General features: G+C 34.0%; 1 protein-coding gene across 1 annotated transcript in view; it reads right to left on the reverse strand.

Annotated features, from left to right (window-relative positions):
* The window catches only part of PCLO (piccolo presynaptic cytomatrix protein), a gene marked incomplete at both ends in the record, with an annotated part of 318,827 nt that overhangs the window by 41,889 nt on the left and 258,085 nt on the right, over positions 1-18,853 (reverse strand). Inside the window, 5 exons of the mRNA XM_079538014.1 lie at positions 1,156-1,297; positions 11,239-11,421; positions 12,638-12,832; positions 14,072-14,252; positions 16,573-16,644. Coding sequence (XP_079394140.1) covers positions 1,156-1,297; positions 11,239-11,421; positions 12,638-12,832; positions 14,072-14,252; positions 16,573-16,644 — 773 coding nt within the window. The remainder of the gene's footprint in view (positions 1-1,155; positions 1,298-11,238; positions 11,422-12,637; positions 12,833-14,071; positions 14,253-16,572; positions 16,645-18,853) is intronic.

Below are 18,853 nucleotides of genomic sequence, written 5' to 3' on the forward strand. Positions count from 1 at the left end.
TGGATATATTTTATTTAATTAAGCAAAATTCAGTGGAATAAATTACAACAAAGGAAAGGTTGAAAATCTTGGAGATTTATTCCTGCTTTTCAGTAAAGTGCAGCCAATTTAAGGCTTAGTAGAATAGTAAATTTGTCAACAAAATACAAGTAGCTATAAGATACTGTCACCCTGCTAGATAATTCACACTAAGTAATATTATGTAGATTTCAATTTAGCATATGTCTACTAAAATTATACTAGGTGCTGCCTCGTGTTTCTGTACACAGGGACTTTATAGACCTTTGTCTTTCTCATTAAGAATGATTGCAAAATAATTTTCTTTTGATATTGTCAAATTCAATTAAAGGATTTTTTTTGCCACTGAGAAGTGATACTCATTTTGACCTAAAATTATGTTGATTGAAAATTTCAATAAAATTAAGCAATTGGCATTCCATAGCCTGAGCTGGTGTTGCTCTCCTGGATTCCATAGATGAGAGAGAAATCCTAGATTAGTGGCTGTAGTTTTTTTTTTTTAGCCTTTTGTATGTTGCGATCTTACTAAAAAGAATGTTGAATATTTAGAAATATCACTGCTCTAGAGAAAAATTTGAGCCTTTTTTTGTTTTCCTCTTTTTATTTTTTAAATTTAAGCTTTTTAAATCATGTTCTTGTGACTTCTATTTCTGGACTGCAAAGGAAAACATGTAACAGCTACTGCAGATACTGAATGAGCAATAACCACTGACTAATATTTTGAGAACAGCCAAAAAATTCAGGCTACAAACATTAATCTGATGAAGAGAAATTACTTTTTTTTGTTAGGGAATTCCAGGAGATCGGTCTGAAAATCTAAGTGGATTGGCCTCAAGCATGGGAAAACTGCACTACTAAACCATAACCCAAGCCCATCTCAAAATGCTTGCATGGAAGTCTTGGATGTCTCCTGTGTGACAACAATAAAATCATGAGACTTAGGGAGAGGTTTTATAGTTATTAACAGCTCAACAGAGCAGAATCAGAACTCTGAGAAATTCTACAGTTAACTGCTTTTTTACCGTGTAACTCAGTAACTCCTCTGCAGAGGAAACTACATATGAAGATAACCAGCAGTGAAAGCACTACATATAATCAGTGCACAGAGGATTCAGAATATTAAAGGAAAAGCCTTACATTCTTGGGATGGGAAACAGATTATTCTCTCCCGTGGCACTGCTGCTGCCTTCACTATCCATGCTGTATCCACTGCCAAAACTACTGACTGATGAGCCAGTGGAGACAGAACTTTCTGCAGGTCGGTGGTTAGTAGACCTTGCTGTACAGACAGGAACAATGGGTTACCAAATGCCTTCTAAAAAATCAGTGTCATCCACATTAAGAAAAATAGAATTTATCAAAATGATATGCTGTAACATCTTTTACTTTTTTTTACTTTACATTCCAGTGTTGTGGTACCATCTTTTGCAGATAATGTTTATTTTCACATAGAATATGGTCTAAACCAAACAGAGCATCACCAGAACATTTTTCTTCACTCATGATAATAGTTCAAATCAATGTCCTAAAGGAAGAGAAGACTGGGTTAGATTGATTAACGCTGCTTTTCTGATTAAAGTTACAGAAAACCAGTAATTCATCCAAAACATTTTGCAGGGTAACCCTTTAAATGTGATGGGCCTTCCTCTTCTTCTTCATGAAACATTCATTACATTTTATGACTATGAGGAAACTGAAAGGAAATATATGTACAACATCTATAGTCACAGAAGATGTATGAAGACCTCCACCCCCTTCAGACATAACACTGCAACCGTACTACATTTCTCAACTGCTTTTACCTCTCTGGATATCTCTTACTGTCTGCCTGGAATTTCAGTGCACTACTCATGCTTAAAACACTTTGTCGTATGTCAGATGTACTGTTTTGTGTTTTGAATACTGCTATACATTGAACAAATTTTCCAGTATTTAGTCTTTAGCAAGTTGAGAAATATATACAATAAAAAGGACTCAGTGACATTACACATAATAATCAATTTACACAAGCAGTAGAAAGACTGTTCTCATATAAAATAATGAAATTATCATGGAAATATTAATATAAATCTTTTGATTTAATTTTTAAGTTAAACACAGTACATCTATTGTCATGCTTAATCTTTTCCAAGTGACTGAGCATATATACCTTAGATAAAATACTTTCCTTTAAATTTATTATTCTGTGAAGCCTTAGTGAGGTTTTCTCTTACTTTGGTGAACTGTGAAACAGTAATGCAAGCAGTTAAAAGAGATCCTTCTTTAAATAAGAATTTAATCAAATATCTAAATGGAAATTTCTTCAAATAAGAGCCAGAGCCCCAGTGGTTTCCTGCTTTAAGCTGGCAACCAAGATTATTTTTGTGTGACTGGATGAATAATATTTTTTATGAAAACTGCTGAATGCTTCTTAATGTGGGACCAGGAAGATGAATGTGACTCTTCTAACGTATTGTAATATCAGATTAATAATTGACACTGGATGAAAAGAATGAAGCATTTCACATGCCGTCAGTTCTTGGGCCAAACAATCTCACAAATTGCTTTTTTCAACTCTGTTAACTTCATCTGTTTCACTAAGGCCTACAGCCACAGAAAGAATCTGTCAATCAAAACTGTTTTTAGACAAAAAAAATATTATTTATCTCAAATTCTTAACTACGTGCATTAATAAAAGGATGTCTTTTTTGGATGATAATACAAATTAATAAACCGTAAAATCGTAATGTTATTAGCAGATACTTCCAGTATCTCTTCTGGAGGAAAAGACATCCTTGTTTTTGCAGCACAGGCAGCCAGACCACTGAAGTATTCTCTCTTCAGATAGCTATGAGCATTAGCTATTCCATCATTTTCATTCTGTGGTGCTGTGAGTGAAGTCTTATGATTAAGTTGACATGTCAGGAAACTGGTGTTGGGAAATGCTGGGCAAGAGAGATTTTAGAGAAAAGAGGTCAAGCTCCCTTTTATAAGGCACTACGTCAGCTTCCATATACTAAACAGCCTGTTGGGGCTTTATCATGATTGCCGAACTAGTCCATCACCTCAGTTCTCATGATGGTTGAATGAGTCACTTGTATGATTTCTGATATCTGCTTGGAGTTTGGGGATTACTTTTTGTAGTTCTTATTTATTTATTATTCTTGTTTGTTAGTTGGTTTGTTTTTAGTCATGACATGACAAATGTCTCATAGATGAGGACAATCTGGATAGCTACGCATCTGCAAAACCCATGCTAGAAAAGGCAGTATGATGTTAGCACAGAAAGTATATCTGGTCCTTCCACTAAGAATGAGTTTACCTAATATGACATAGATCCGCACCATAACATTTGTGGTTCAAAGGGTGGTTCATATCTGGGTCATATTTATATTGATTATATTGTAAAATGTAGTGCCTGAACTCATTTAGTAAAACTGGTGGATTTCTAAAACAGTAAGAATATAAAATCTAGTTTAACATGTCCAAAAAGTTGAATCTGGCTTTCATAACTGGTTTAGAAATTTTTACACCCATTATTAATCAAAATGTAATCATTTCCTCTGATGGAGCTATATTCTAATATACATTCAGTACTATATTTTTAGTTTCTCTATCATTTTGTCTGATTTATGTATTTTTCTGTATTGATCATCTTCAGAAATATCTATTGCCAAGTGGGTATAATGTGCCTAAATTTAGATTAATTACTGGATTTTGAAAATTCTAAGGTTCAAGGTTTCACTTTTTTTCTGTCTTCTATATGAGAGCAATGAACTACATTAGTTTGAAAGAGGAGATGAAACTTAAAAATAGATTTATAGATGTTCTTGTGAAATAAATAAATAAATAAATGTAGATACAGAGAACTCCTCCATAACATATGAAACACTACATTTTCTACATATCTGTAGTTCTTACAGACAAATGGAAACATGTAAACTGCTGCTGCTGGGTATATGAGAAATTTGTATATGAGATGCTGTTTCTGCTGGATATATGAGAAAGTTGTGATGAAGGTGATGGCTGCAATCTTTTGTCTCATTTAGAATAACTGTGGTTAGCTTTGTAATCTGCCAAATTTATACACTCATTTCCAGTTCTATCCCTTGTTTTTAATCAAATACAAATGTTGTCCTAGGAACACCACTGGAAAGACTGAATTCATTATTATGCTGTTCTAGCCTTATTAGACTAAGGTCTGTGAAGACCTCAGAGTAATCACCATATTGACTGGCCAGCTGGCTACATGTCCACATAAAGGACACAGAACTAGAGTGAGAACAGGCAGTTTTACTTCTGAATTAGAGATTCTGCTGACAGCTGCTTATGCTAGAAAATTCAAATTTCTGCTTATCGAACTTTAGAGAGTTAAATATCTTGCTACTGATTTACTCCAGAATTTTGAGGTACAGAGTTAAGATACTCCTTTCTGGTACCACAGAAGTGCCTGATAATGCAAGACACAGTCTTGTTTTGTCTAAATGTACAGCATTTATGTAAATAGAAACCTGCTCAAAGGCAACTGCCATCTTTTGTCTATCACACATACACAGTATGGAAGAGCTATGTCTTATTCCTTCCTTGCTCTTTGTTTTTTCGAATTACTTCCCAATCCCTCAAAAAATGATTTAGATTTTCATGTTCAAGGTTGCCGCCAACTACACCTGATACTGATGAAAAGACTGTGAAATCTTCAGCAGATCAAAGACTAAGGATAACTGAAAATCATTATAAAAAATGATAATTTGGCTTCTTACTTAGAGAAAAGAAATATTCTTTCTATCCCCTTCTTTGTTCTCTGTTTTTTCCTTTTAAAGGATATTTCATGTTTTCTATGTATTGTAACTTCAGTTATGTCACGGCTGTCCGGCCATTGGGCTGTGATGAACAGATATCAGAAATGAAAGATTAATGCTCTAACGTGGGCTGCTTCCTCTGAAAGATTGAACAGAATTTCTGCTATTGTTGCTGAATTGATATTCTGTTGATTTCACTTTCATCTGTCAATATTACTTTAGCTTTGAGCTCCCCTACTTAGAGGAAATGTCCTGTGCATAAGTTGTGCTTATGGGTAGAAATTTGATACTTAGTAGCCAGCAATGCAGTGTTGTTATTAACACTTCATAATACTTTTTCTACTATCTTTTCAACAGGGTGGCATGAGCAAAAGTTTCAGTTCAACCACTCTCCTGAATAATACACAAATACTTGGAAGAATTCTTGATTCTGTAAAGAAATTCTTTCAGATTCTAAGTGGAAATTAGTGACCCTGATATAAGACTTTTTATCCAAGAAATAGTGATCATGATTAAAGTGATACATTTTTTATTCAGCATTGTTTAAAAAGAAAAAAAAAAAAAAAAAAAAGAATATTCTTTTGACAGAATAATATTCATCCATATTCCCTAATGCCTTCTTGGAATAAAAGTAATCATTTAAGAAAATTTGTCTTATGGATGCAGCAAGGAAAACAGGTAAGTCCTGCCGTTGTATAAGAAAGTATATTGGATTCAAAGAAAAGAAAAGAATTGATATCAACTTTTCTTTTTTTTCTTCAATAAATATGCTTTTTCAATAAAGTTTTTTTTTTATTTTTTTATTTTTTAATGTAATGTAGGAAGGATATTCACAAAAAACCTTTTGTCATGAAAAGTCAAATCAGTCAGAAGGAAAAGAGAAGCAGTCCAGTGTTGTCACCACTTCAGCTATCCTTCTAGAGTGAACAGATATGGGGGAAAAGGGAAAAAAAGAAGGAGAATAATACAAAAAGCATGACTGAGACGTTCTGTGAATAGAACAGCCTAAGCTTTCTCCTGGTCATTAAATTGCAGAAACTGTGTTTTCTTTCAAATGTATGTTCCACTTCTCAGGTATGTGTTTAGAAGTGATAACAGGTGTCAAAACAGACTGAGAAAGACAGTCCGATTTGTAATCCAAACAGAAAAATGTCTTTTAGCTAGTGTTCAGCATTAAGCTTTGAGATTTTGCCTTTAATTGTTTGAAAAAGAGTTATCTGGACTGGCAGTCTTGTGACAAGCCCTGAGCAACAAAGAGGGCTGACACCATCCTACACAGCAGTGCAAGTCCACACAAGCAGGTGAAACTACTGCAGGTGAAGTATTTATCATCCCAGACTATTGATGTCACACACATCTTCAGGCAGAAGTCTATTATTCTCTTTCTCTTGTCTTCTAATTCAGTGTACCATACTCTCACTGCCCCAAAATTGCTGTTTACACACTTTTAAGAAGATTTTGCTAGCAATAAAAAGAAGTAATGTTCCAACTTGATGTATGAAATTCTTCAGAGCTAACTACATTCTTTTGATGGGGCTGTCAGCTGCATGTTTTGTGAACTGCCAACAGAATAAAGATACAGAATAAATAGCCAGTGAGAAATGCCCCAGGACAGTTCTGATAGTCTCCTCCCTTCATTCTCCCTTACTCCAAAAATTACTTTAAATCATGGTCTCAGCTATTTCAGCTGCATTTGTATATCAGGCACAGCTTTGACTACCCACCAAGAAGTGATATTTTGTGAGTTTTCTACACAATGTTTTGCAAAGCAATTTTCCATTTGAAGTGAATAACGGTGGCAAAATAGCACTAATCTGAAAATGTGATGACGGTATTTCTTTACTCAGCAAAGCAATTCCAATTTTTTTTTTTTTTTTTATGTCCTCCATAAGCTTCAGCTACCATCTAATAGACTTTTGAAATAGAAGTTATCAGATGAAGAATCCAAGCAATTTCCTGAAATTACATGTCAGTTTAAAATGGTGGAAGAGTAAATAGCAGGAATAGTCAAAGCAAAATGTGCCAACTTTTAGACTAAACAGGACTCCAAAGACAGCCTGAAATTATTGCTGTCTGCAGAGAGTGAGGACATACTGTTCTTGTTTTGATAATGATTCTTGGAAATGGGCTATTTGTAGCAACATGAAACCCTTTTATTTTGGAAATTAAGAAACTGGTGGAGGAGTTTATATAAAACAGCTTTGGGCAGTAAATTACGTAAGTGTGAAGGTAGTATCCTAAATTATTGTAGGAACTAAAAAGATATTGCCTATCAAAATGTGAAAATGGGAGTACAGATTAGGAGATATTTAAATCCACAGTCAATCCAATACAAAAGATTTACAGAACCTAGGAATCAGCTTCCATTCACTTTACGTTATTGTGAACACTAGTTTGTGATAAAGACAATTCCTGCTGATTTTAATATTTTATTTTATTTTATTTTTATTATTTTATTTTATTTTATTGTTAAGTGGTTAGAAATTACACTGTGCTGGCTCAGACCTGTATTATGGATTTTATGCTGCTAACAATATCCTACTGGCAAATATATCAGATCACATTTTGCTGTAGCTTTAACCTTTTGTTATACTGACACTTGAGACAAAGTTGAGTACTTTCCTCCTGGTGCTTTTTTTACATGTGTCAAGCAACACGAGAAGTACAGACTAAAGCAGACAAAAGCTCTGATTTCTCTTTTGGCATCTACGATGATCTGCATGTTCAAGCAAGAGTGTGTTGACTCAGTATATCTCTCATGAGTGCCAGTTTGGAAGAGTAGAAAAAAAAAAATCATTAGAGTACAATAATATTCAGGTCTAGACCATTTACTTAGGTACTCAAATACTGATATATTGTGTTCCAAGTATCCTAGGAAGAACCAGAGTAGTCTTCTAGAAATTCTCTTATTTGGTTTTAAAATATGTTCTTCCATTGAATATTTGTTAAAGTAATAAATTTAAACAATGTAAATAGTATATTTGGGGGCAAAACTAACACTCCTTCTTCAAATAAAGGTATTATTTGCAATGGATTACTATTGAATTATACTCATTAGGCAGGTATATAAAATATCTGTGTGAATACCAAAGCTACCTATGAAACTGCATACTTTAAAAATGGCCATTTGTGTGTGTGGAGCTAGTGTGCCTTCCTATTTCATTTGTTGAATTCACTTCCACTTCTGTTGCTGAAGTGAAATTACGTTCTTCCTTATCCTTCTCACTTGCGTTATTAGAAATTATTAAAACTAAGCCAGGTAGTTTACTTATTTCTAATTATTCTCTATCTTTGAAAACACTTTCTACATAAAATCAGGAAATAACTATTGCAGATGCACCTGCATTTTTATATACACATATACAGAGAGCCAGTAATTATAATCATAATATTTGAAATTGTTTAATTATCTGGAGAAGTCTAAAATCATTTATTATACTTTAAACATAAATGACCTACCGATAAATTTCCACATAACAGGTGAGATCATTCTATGGGATAAATTATTGACACAAAAGCAGACTGTGGGCTGATTTATGCTATCTGAAAAGCTGACTAGCCTGATACACAGTTTACGTTGAAAGGAATATGATTAATTTTATGTGAATGTTTAATTCGCTCTGATTCAAATTTTTCACAGAAATAAATTCAAATTAACTTAAACTTCTGTTTCCCTGTGGCTTGCATCCCTTGCTGCTTCTGCCTTAAAAGGGTTTACTCTGAAACTTTATTGTTCCTTTTTGAAGGGTGTGAGGGGAATGTACGTTGTGCAATTTGTTTAGTTGCAGATTGCACTCTTATCTCTCACAGGCAACAAGGACGCTACTCTTCAGGGTATATTTTTAATTAAGTACTGTAGTTGAATATTGGCTTTTACAAATGTGCTGAACAAAATCTTCTGTTGTGGCTTCACCTTAATTTCAAAACAGATCAATTTAAATACATTTTTTACTGTTTAAAATAAAGAAATAGTTCAGTCTAATAACCTTAAGGTGATGTACATCCTCCTCATTAACAGTACTGTGAGTAATATTTTTGTTTATGATTTCCTTTTTACTTCTCATCACACATATAATTAACTTACTAACTAGCAAAATGTATTCTGTGGGAAAGGTCATAGGTCTAGAAGTAGAGAACAATTTCTCTGGTGCATTCTTTTGTTTGGTTTTAAGTGGCAATCCAATGCAAGGGAAAAAAAAAAACAAAACAACCACAACACTAAGTTAAAGGACGTAACCCTTTCTAAGGGTTCTCTTAAGTTATGTGTGAACGACTGATAAATATACAGATAAATCTATATAAATAATCTAAATATAAATCTATCAATATATTTTTTTTCCCCATCACCATTGTGGAAATACCATATATTGCTACTACTTGGCCTGAAGAAACAAACAGCTGTCTTGAAATGTGCTGTTCTCCAACACATTCAAATAAATTGATGTGATAATAATAAAAATGTTCTACATTATCTGTAACGGCTTTCTTAAGAAAGGGCTTTTACCTTTAGTGACAAAAAAGGCAAAATCAGCCCGTACTAACTTGCTAAGTCAACTGTTCTATTTCATAAAACCAGATGCCAATAAATTAAATAGTGATGGGGGTGGGTAACAAAACTAAGAAGCATCCCTCCAGGAATGGACTTTCAAACTGATGATGCCCTAATACTCAACATTTACAATTGTCTCAACTTTTAGAATTGTTGAATTAAAGAAGAAATCTCTTTCCCTCAGCTTCCCTTTTTCACTCAAAGAAATTTGAAAGTGGATTTATCTTGGTGTCTTTTCCATTTAAGCTCATAACCTTTCCTGGTTTAATTTAAACATTTCACTGAAGATAACTGATCAAACTGATTTTTGAACCCTCAAAATTGTAATTATTAGCCCACCTTACATAAATAAATTAGAACAAACTAGTTTTTGAATAATAAGAAGCCCAAAGTTCTCACAGGTCTGAAACCAAACTTGTCAAAATTGTGAAGGCCATTGTGCATTACCTGTATTTGTCCAAGTAAAAAGACAAAAGTACCATGTCTTCTTATAGTAATTCCAACCTCATTAATGTATCACTGATATAAATGATGGCTCTCATTCCTAGGGCTTTGTAACATGCTTCTAAAATTGCTCTCAGGCAACTGTATATTGATTCATAAAATAATATGTGTGAACCTTGCTTCAACTTCATATCATAAGGAAAAGGGTTTAGCATTGTTTCTCTCAGCCAAAATACATTGTTAGACTATAATTCTTAGTGACAAATGTCTACACGCATGGCACCATAAAAAATCATGACCTATGTAGATCTCTATGGAAGATGTTCCAGGAATAGGATGGATCTTTCAGTTATGGTACCTGAACTAGAGTCACGATCTACTCCAGCCTTTGCCTGAACTGAGTGTCAGAAGCTGAGCTGTAGAGTCTGGCCACACATGTGAACATAGGAATATAATTTTAAAGAAGTTTTCTTAAAGCTTTCAGAGAAGATACAACTCGTTCTTTCTAACTGCAATATTTAAAATTACTAATTATATTTACCCTTGTTAATTTGTCATTTCTCCCTCACACTATTTAATGACCCATTGTCATTAATCATTTGAAATATCATGCCCTCTTTTTCTCTTACATTGTCAGCTACATTTTATTGCCCATGGTATATAATAGTGTTAACCAAAAAATCTGCAATAATTCATGTAAGGTTGGAAAGGGAATACACACAAGAGAAGATCTGAGAGTCCAATCTCTAAGTTTATTTGGATGATCCCTCTGATTCTTTGGAAATAACCAAAATGCTCCAGAAGTCAATAGAACAGTGTCAATTTGAATCAGCTGAGATTCTGGCTCTTTATTTGTGTTGAATGGTTAAGTTGATGATATATAGCATTTAGATTTGATGAACAGATGTCTACAGGTGGAAAGTAAGAGACTGATTGGAGAGTTGTCAAAAAATTGAGCTATACATGGATCAAAACTTTCCTTTCCACTGGTGGGTTAAAAAAATTATCTATGCCTATGGCATAACAATATTGGAGAGAAAAAATACATTGTTAATGTCCCAATTAGAATTCCAGAAACAAAATGTGCAATTAGCTTTTTTGTCACAAGGTATGTTTAATCATGCTTAAACAGACTAACTTGGTCATATGCTCTCATTAGCTGACAACATGAGGAAAACTATAAGAATTTTCAAGTCCTCCAGTGGAATGGAAGCAGATATGCTTTTTGTTTCATAACATCTCTTAGCATAGTTTTTTTTTTTTTTTTTTTTTTTTGTTATGTAATTGTGTGCTGATGTTGAAAAATCAAGCAGAGTTCTTGATTCATGCTAACATTTACAGCACTTAACAAAAGGATAAAATAAATAATTAAATATTGCAAGGAATTAGTAGACATGGCAAGAAGGATTTGGGATGTGTCGTGTTTCTTAACCATGCCCTTCTGCTCACCTCCTTCAGGCTTGACTGGTCCATCAGACATCACTTTCCTGAGGGCTAGTTGGCTTTGGTCTTTGTTGTCATTGGCTGGTGGAGGCAGATTGTCAGACTGAGTTCTTTGAATAGGGAGGACTCCTGCTATGCTGTGTCTGTGCTGCTTCCTGGCATGATTAGATTGACCGCTTTTATGTGCTGCTGTGGCAGTGTGGTGAAATGGAAACCCAGAGTATGTATCCTCAGATGGAACCAGCTTAAATGTTATTCATGCAAACAGAAGTGTTTTTTTTTTTCTTTCTGTATTTAAATAAGTAGTGTTTTCAAACACCAAAGAGACACCACATGCACAGCATTAAAGAGTACTAAAACTGGCTGTTTCTTTTATTAATGATGGTGAAGGCAAGGGAAATAATTTCCCCCTAGTTTTTGCATTGCACCATGGTAAGTTTATGGCATATCAACAAATCCTGAAGACAAACACAATGAATCCACAGTCAGAGAGTTTGATTTGCCGTTAATTAAATGCTCAACTAACAAACAGATGCTGGAATGATAGCTATGGAGAGCTATCCTCTTAAATGGAAAAGTTCTAATTTATTAATCTATTTGAAGATTTCAGATAAAACCCATCCTCACTCATTAATCAATGTGTGGCAGAAAAATTCCTAGAAAACCTGTATGACAACAACTGACTTAGCTCTGAATTCCAACTTGGATAACATGTTAACACTGTCAAAATCTACTTGTTAATTATTTCATGCACTTAATATTTTTCTGTATCGCTGTTCTGCTCATCACTAACATGTTTTTATGTGAGAGATAAAGAAGGTTGCCTTACATTTCCTTTCCAAACACCGTTAGATACAATCACGTTTCAAAAAACAGTGTCTGAGTTGTGCTGTTAAAAACTGTTTCTTCCAACTTTAAATCTTTTCTATATGATACTGCCCTGCTTGGTTACTATTCATAGGTATAGGTTATTGTTAGTGTGTTCTCAGTACCTGTGTGCAATTTGCAAAACTGGCAACTGCATCTCTGCAGGTTTTGTTACTTAATTCATAGTTATTTAGTTATCGTAGTTATTTAGACATCAAAACATCATCACACAATGGAACTCTCTGTGAGTCATGCACAACTATGAAATATCATGGACCATGAGTGAAGAAAGTGATGGAGAAACAGCCAGTTTCACTGCAGTCTATATAAATTAAAATAAATAAATAAAAGACATCTAAATACAAGATATATTGTAATTATATGTATTCACACACGGGCACACAAAGAAAGACATTGAAAGAGTGAGCACAGTGTGCCAAGAACAGAAAAGAAATAGCCAAGAGGGAAAGACAGCAGGGAAAAAGGCAACAGATGAACATTAAGCTGCCATGCTGAGGAATTTATTTGCGTCTTTTACTTGGTTGAAGGCGAAGCTGTTGGACAGCTGCTTCAGCAGCAGCGATGGCTGCCCCAGCGTCTTCAAGGTGTGTTTGAGTGACACTGGTTTTGCTTTGGCTGCGGGATGGCCCATGAGAACGTAGATGTCCTTCAGAAGAAGATTTGGAACTCCCTGGACTGCTGTGGGATTTCTCAATGGTGGGCACCTGCATGTCTACCAAGGAAATGGAGAAGCACAAGTGTTGCATTTATTAAAAGCAAACTCATTTTCTTTCTCTCACTTTGCCTTTCTAGCTACATTCTAGAACAAAGAATAAAGATTAATCTGTGCAACACCATTCAGTGTCTCAGGACATACTGTGAGTAGGTAACTCAGTTTATTAAGAAGCAATTTCTATTTTCTCACAATTTCCCAGAGAATAATTCATTTATTATTGGATTTCTAACGTCTGTTAATTATGCTTCCTGAACTGGTCCACTCTGGTTGATTAGAAGTAGACTAAAGCCTGATTTGTTTCTTGCTTTCTACTTCACTATCATGTGAAGAATAACCAGTATTCCTAGTGCTGGTAATTGAATCTTAGGTAATGAAAGCAGATTTCTCTATCTCCTGCAGAATGACTGGTCTAATAACTTCTGCACTAACTTCTGATTTGGAGGTAGATCTTACACAGACACCAATTGCTACCAAAACATGGCACTGAAGTAGAAAAAAGATGTAGCAGAGACTTATCCCTCAGAGGCTCTCATCTGGATTGTATTTGGGAATGTAATTGTGTTGATATTGCAGATGTTTCTTTAAGAGGGCAACTGGCCAATGAGTACTTAGTATTAAAAAAAAAACAACCACAAAAACTAAAACAAAAAACCAACACCAACATTTATTGGAGCAGGAGACATCGAGATCAATTCTCTGTTTGTAAGAACTAGCAAAATTCTACTATGTCAGCTCTGCTGATTTCCATTGTAATATAAATGTATTACAGCCCATTATTATTGACTAGAAATACAAAAGCATTATTATAGTATAATAGTTATTCTATAAAATATTAATGTGGCATTGTTGAAGATGAAATGTCATAGAATATTAAGAGAAAAATTGAAAGTTAAAGACGCGTTGAATTTAGCCAAAGTTACCAGAAAAAAAAAAATAAAAAAAAAACAAACAAAAAGCAAGTCACAAAATCTATAGCAGATGTAAAAATATCATGTAGCTTAAAGGTTGCTGTTTTAATGACACAAATATCAGTGAGCTTGTTAGCACTGATTGGGTCGAGTTAAGCATTAGCACAGGTCTCCAACGAATTAACCACAGAGAGAAATAAGTTTTTAATAAAAGTACATGCAAACTTCATAACGGTATCTTTATTTTTCCATTAGAACTCAGAAATAGCAAGTGTTTTCCTGTCACCTGGGAAAAAAATTCAAATCAAATGCACTGAGTTACTCCTACCCTTGGAAGGGTCTGGGAAGATTCCATGACTTCTGCTCTTGATGACAGATGGTTTTGGAGACTGTTGGCTATTCTGTCCAGAATGAGATTTCCCGTGATCAATGTTCTCACTCTGTTCTTTCAAAGGGTACCACCGAGGAGTGTTGTCAAGCTGAGAGACACTGGACAAGTCGATCAATACCTACAATTGAACCAAAACACAACGTACAGTCTATATCTGATCTATTAATGGTGATGTACAGCAGAAGCATCTACAGTTGTGTTATCAGAAGCCACAATCAAATATAAGCATTTCAGAGTATAAAAGTTTGGGTGCTGACAGTTTCAGGACTCTCTGCTCACAGTCTTAACTTACCTGATATAAACCAGCTGTAGTTGGAAACCCACATTTATTAGTACATCACTGTGTGTACACCTCAGCAAAATCTTGGCATGGAATATGAGCTTAGACAAAGCTCCGTATCATGATGACATTTTGAGCACTAGCTTGATGGCAAGACTAAAGAGAGTACTCGTCATTCTGCCTCTGTATAGACACATCCTAGCAGAAGAATTGTGCACTTATTTTTTCCTTATTGTCAGTGTAAAAAAAGGTGCAAACGATGTTTGTATTTAATAAGGTCTTTGGTACTATGAGACTGGGTCTTGTTCCTTTCAAAATTGAATAAATTTACAGAATTTGCAACAGAAAAAGAACAGGGAAACCTTTGCATTTCAGCAATATAGTCAATAAGCAAAGCACGAAAACTTCACTGGAAGGAAGAAAGCAAAAAGGAAACAAAACCATAATGTGGCAATAGAAGAAAAATTTAATGGGAAACAAACAAACAAAGAACTCCGTAGTTAAAAATCGGCTCTAGTCCATTTGCATTGTTAGCTGGAGTGTGGAAAATTTCTTTTTAAAAAAGTCTAAAAAAAAAAAAAAGAACATTATTACCAGTAAAGACTCTTAAAGGACTTGTGGTACAGAAAGCAAGGAGTTATAAACTACTAGCAGGTGATTACAGTCCTGAATGAAAGAACGGACAAAAATAGCCTTGCATTTGTCACTAAGGTAAAAGAGTTAAAACTAATATCAGATATAGGCTTTAGAAGTACTAGGCAGGGTTTCTTTGGCAGTTTAATGCAAGACTCTGAATAAAAGGAAGCCTCTTTAAGCTTACAGATAGACAAGTTTCTTCATATATGATTTTTTTTTTTTTTCCTACAAGTTTGCAAGGTTTTTTTCTTTCCATTTTTTCTTTCAATATCATAGGCTGTTTATGACTTGTCTTGGTATCTCTGGTTAAATCTATAAATGTTCGGAACAAATTAACTACTTAGCATCCGCTCTAGTATGGTTTTTTTTTGGTAACAGTTTGAGGAACGACTTGGTTAACATGGTTACAAATTGTTCCAACTAGACAATGTAAGCTAGTGTCTCTGTTTTGAAGACAAGAGGGTTTGTTCTCACAGATGTGAACTCTGATACGTCATTTGATTTTGGTGGCGTGCAAGCAGTGATGGCTCTATTCAATTTTCTAGCAGTCTGTGATGCTCAGTGCCATCTGTGCTTGTGCTTTTGTGCAAGCCCTTTAAAAATTCCTCAGGGCACAATTTGGATATCCCTTATTTGATGTTACTGTGTATTATTCCACTGGAATTCAAAATACTCCTGAAATACACTGGAGAGCCTTCTTCATTTTTCCTTGAAGTATTGTTTTCATATTTAAGTTTGAATGATTTAATAAATAAAATAATTCTAGAAGTTGAAAACATTTGAAGGCAAAAGTTTAAAACTTCCTCTAGAAGTAGCTGCTGGAGCATCTGTTTTCTAAATGTCATAAATAATAATGACATAAATACTTAGTAAAACCTTGCTATCAGATGAAATGCTGAATTTAACAGGAAAACTGATGGGAATAAGTATACAGGGAATAAGTAATCATGTAGATGCTTCCCATACATCTGTTTTAGTAGTTATTCAAATAGTGACACTGGCTGCTCAGTTTTATAGTTACACAATTGGAAACTGGAGCTGAGCTGAGTGCACTTTTGCTAAACTCAAATGAAGACTGAACTGAGTTACTCTGTATAAGAACAGTAATTTGAGCAGTTGATTTTTCTGGGCTTCTAATTATGATTCTTTTCAATAATAACATTTTTAATTACTTATTTGATGTCCTAGTTATTGCTTATAATCCTCTATTATCCAGTACATCCATATTTATTCATTTGCTTTTAAAAGACAGTTTCCAAGGATCCTTCATCTTATTTATTAGTAATTACTACTGTATTCAGAATAAGTCTTACAAAATTTTGCTTTTGCTTATACATTGGCAGTGCTGTTACCCATTTTCACTGTTAAAAAAGGAAAGCCTGAATCAGAAAGATCAAATAACTCACCTTGCAGTTAGTTTACACATGTGCTAAAACATGTCTCAATAGCATAATGACTGATACTAACATGCAATTCATCAGCTTTCTAACAAGTCAGAACAGAGAGAAGGAAAGACACTTACTTCACCAAGGAAGTCATTCGAGGAGAATCTATCATAATCCCAGACAGTTACTTCCAGTGTTTTCTTTTTCAGCTGCAATTTAAGTAAAAAAATAAGTAAGTCCACTGCCGTCATAAACTTCAGATCAAGTGGTTTCATTTTGTTATCTCCTTTTTGTACCCATTTTTCATAGTTGTCATGTAGGCAGTTTTGTCTTCCCATCAACTTTGATATCAGGAAAATAATTTGGGGCTATTATTTGCTATCAATACAAATAGGCCTCTGCTTTGCTCGACTTTAGGAGTTTCCACATGTTATTTGTGACAGCATGTGTGCCCACCATCCTGGGGAATGAGATATATGAAATCAGACTGAAGTTGTAAGTGAAGAAGACTAGCATTTCCTCTTAAATTTTGCTTTCCCCTCATTTAATATAACAAAGATCCAGACATTTTTTAATCACTCTATCTCGTCTTTAACAATTTCATTTTATTATTATGCATTATGAATATATTGTGCTCCCAGAAAATTTTAGAAAATGAGTAAATGCACAAATCCAATTTCTTTGGAAAACCAGTTAAAATCTGTATATTTGGGTAAATCCACACAAAGGGAAATTATATTTTTAGCATCTAGACTGCATTCTTTAAGAATATAAAAATATTACTTGACAGCTAAGATTAAATAAAAATAATGATAGAGAGTAATTTCTTAATCTTTTGCTTTTTAAATCCTACCTAATTAGGGAACTTTTAACGCAGCTTTCTTAAGAATACCTGCTAAAATTAAGAAAAAATTGAACAACCATCTTGAACAATCTAATAATAATAAATAAATGTAACGTTTTCCTTGACTGAATAAAATTTCTTTTCTTAAATGATCCAAGACAGCATTGATGTGAAAATAACCTAAAAATAAGTTGAAAAATCACTGTTCCATGCTACTTTTACTTTCCTGGATTACACAATTTCCTACTAGATGCTACATTGAGTATATGTATTTTTGTCCTTGAAAAAAGGAATAACCTGAATACTTTCCAGAAATGCATTGTCTTCTTCTGCTATTCTGGGAGGACATGTTCATTTCTTGTTACAAGTGATGACTGTGTAAGGACAGAGAGAAAAATGTACAGATCCAGGAAAAGAAAGAAAAAAAAGATGTTGAAAGATTTTTGGTGGAAACAGAAAAATAGAGAAGATTTTCAAGTAACTACAACACTACTTCACTAGCATTTTTTACATTAATATGATAATAAAACTGTGCTGAATACTTTCAGTATTCTACATTTCTTTCAGATTTCTATTCTAAGTCTCTTAGTTCAATAAGTCTAATAAGTTCATAAAATATTATGACAATGAAAAATCATCTGAAGACCTTTATTAAGCAGCATATGAAATGAGTTTCAGAGAGGAGGAAAATTTGGTTTTCTAAAGATATATTTATGTACTAAAGGCAAAGAACACTGAATGGCTGCCTATTTTAAAAGGAGCAATTATACCATCACAGCAAAGTAAGGTCTTGCCTTACATCATTCAGTTTTCTTTAGTTAATGAAACCAAAAGCTGAGATCTCCATCAAGAGTTTAACTGGTAACATTACTGAAAATGATTTTTCTGAAATAGTTTCCATATGAAAGCAGTTTTCTGCAAGTAGGCAATGCACTCAAAGGAAAATGAGAAAGTGCCGCTAGAAGACAGAGCAATTTGATCCTGCTAACTTTAAACACATGGTAAATATCATTTGAACTCGGAACATGATATGAAAATACTGTTATTAAGCCAAAACTACTTCTGGGCTTTGTCTTGTGGATAAGAGAAGAAAGAAAAAGGGGGGGGGGATAGAAAAAAAAAAAAGGCAGTGGGGGAAGAAGAAGAGAGAAAGAAAGAGAAGTTTCATTTCATCTTTTTTGAGAAGTAAAAAATTCTCTTTAACAGAGGATATAGAGAAAAAGAAGAATGAAGTGATACATACTGCCTCAGTTAAACCCTTATATCAGTTAGGGTTATGAAGCCATCAAGAAACAGATTTCCACAGACCATCTTCCCAGATGTGATTTAAATTTTTCTATACCAAGGAAATGAAATCTCTTCTGAATTTTGTTGAATAGATTCATATTTTAAGTCTACTGCTGTAAATTACTGTTAAATCTGAACGTGTATCTCTAGACTACATAAACATTTTTTAAAAAGAAAATGGTAGGATCAGTGTTTTCTGTGAACTGGCATGGCTTTTGAAACCAAGAGTTATTCTGATTTCTGCATCTACTTCAGCAGCTTTTGTCTTTTTATTTATTCCTTGTATT

Source organism: Tetrao urogallus (assembly GCF_951394365.1).
Source record: "Tetrao urogallus genome assembly, chromosome: 1".
Classification (NCBI taxonomy): domain Eukaryota; kingdom Metazoa; phylum Chordata; class Aves; order Galliformes; family Phasianidae; genus Tetrao; species Tetrao urogallus.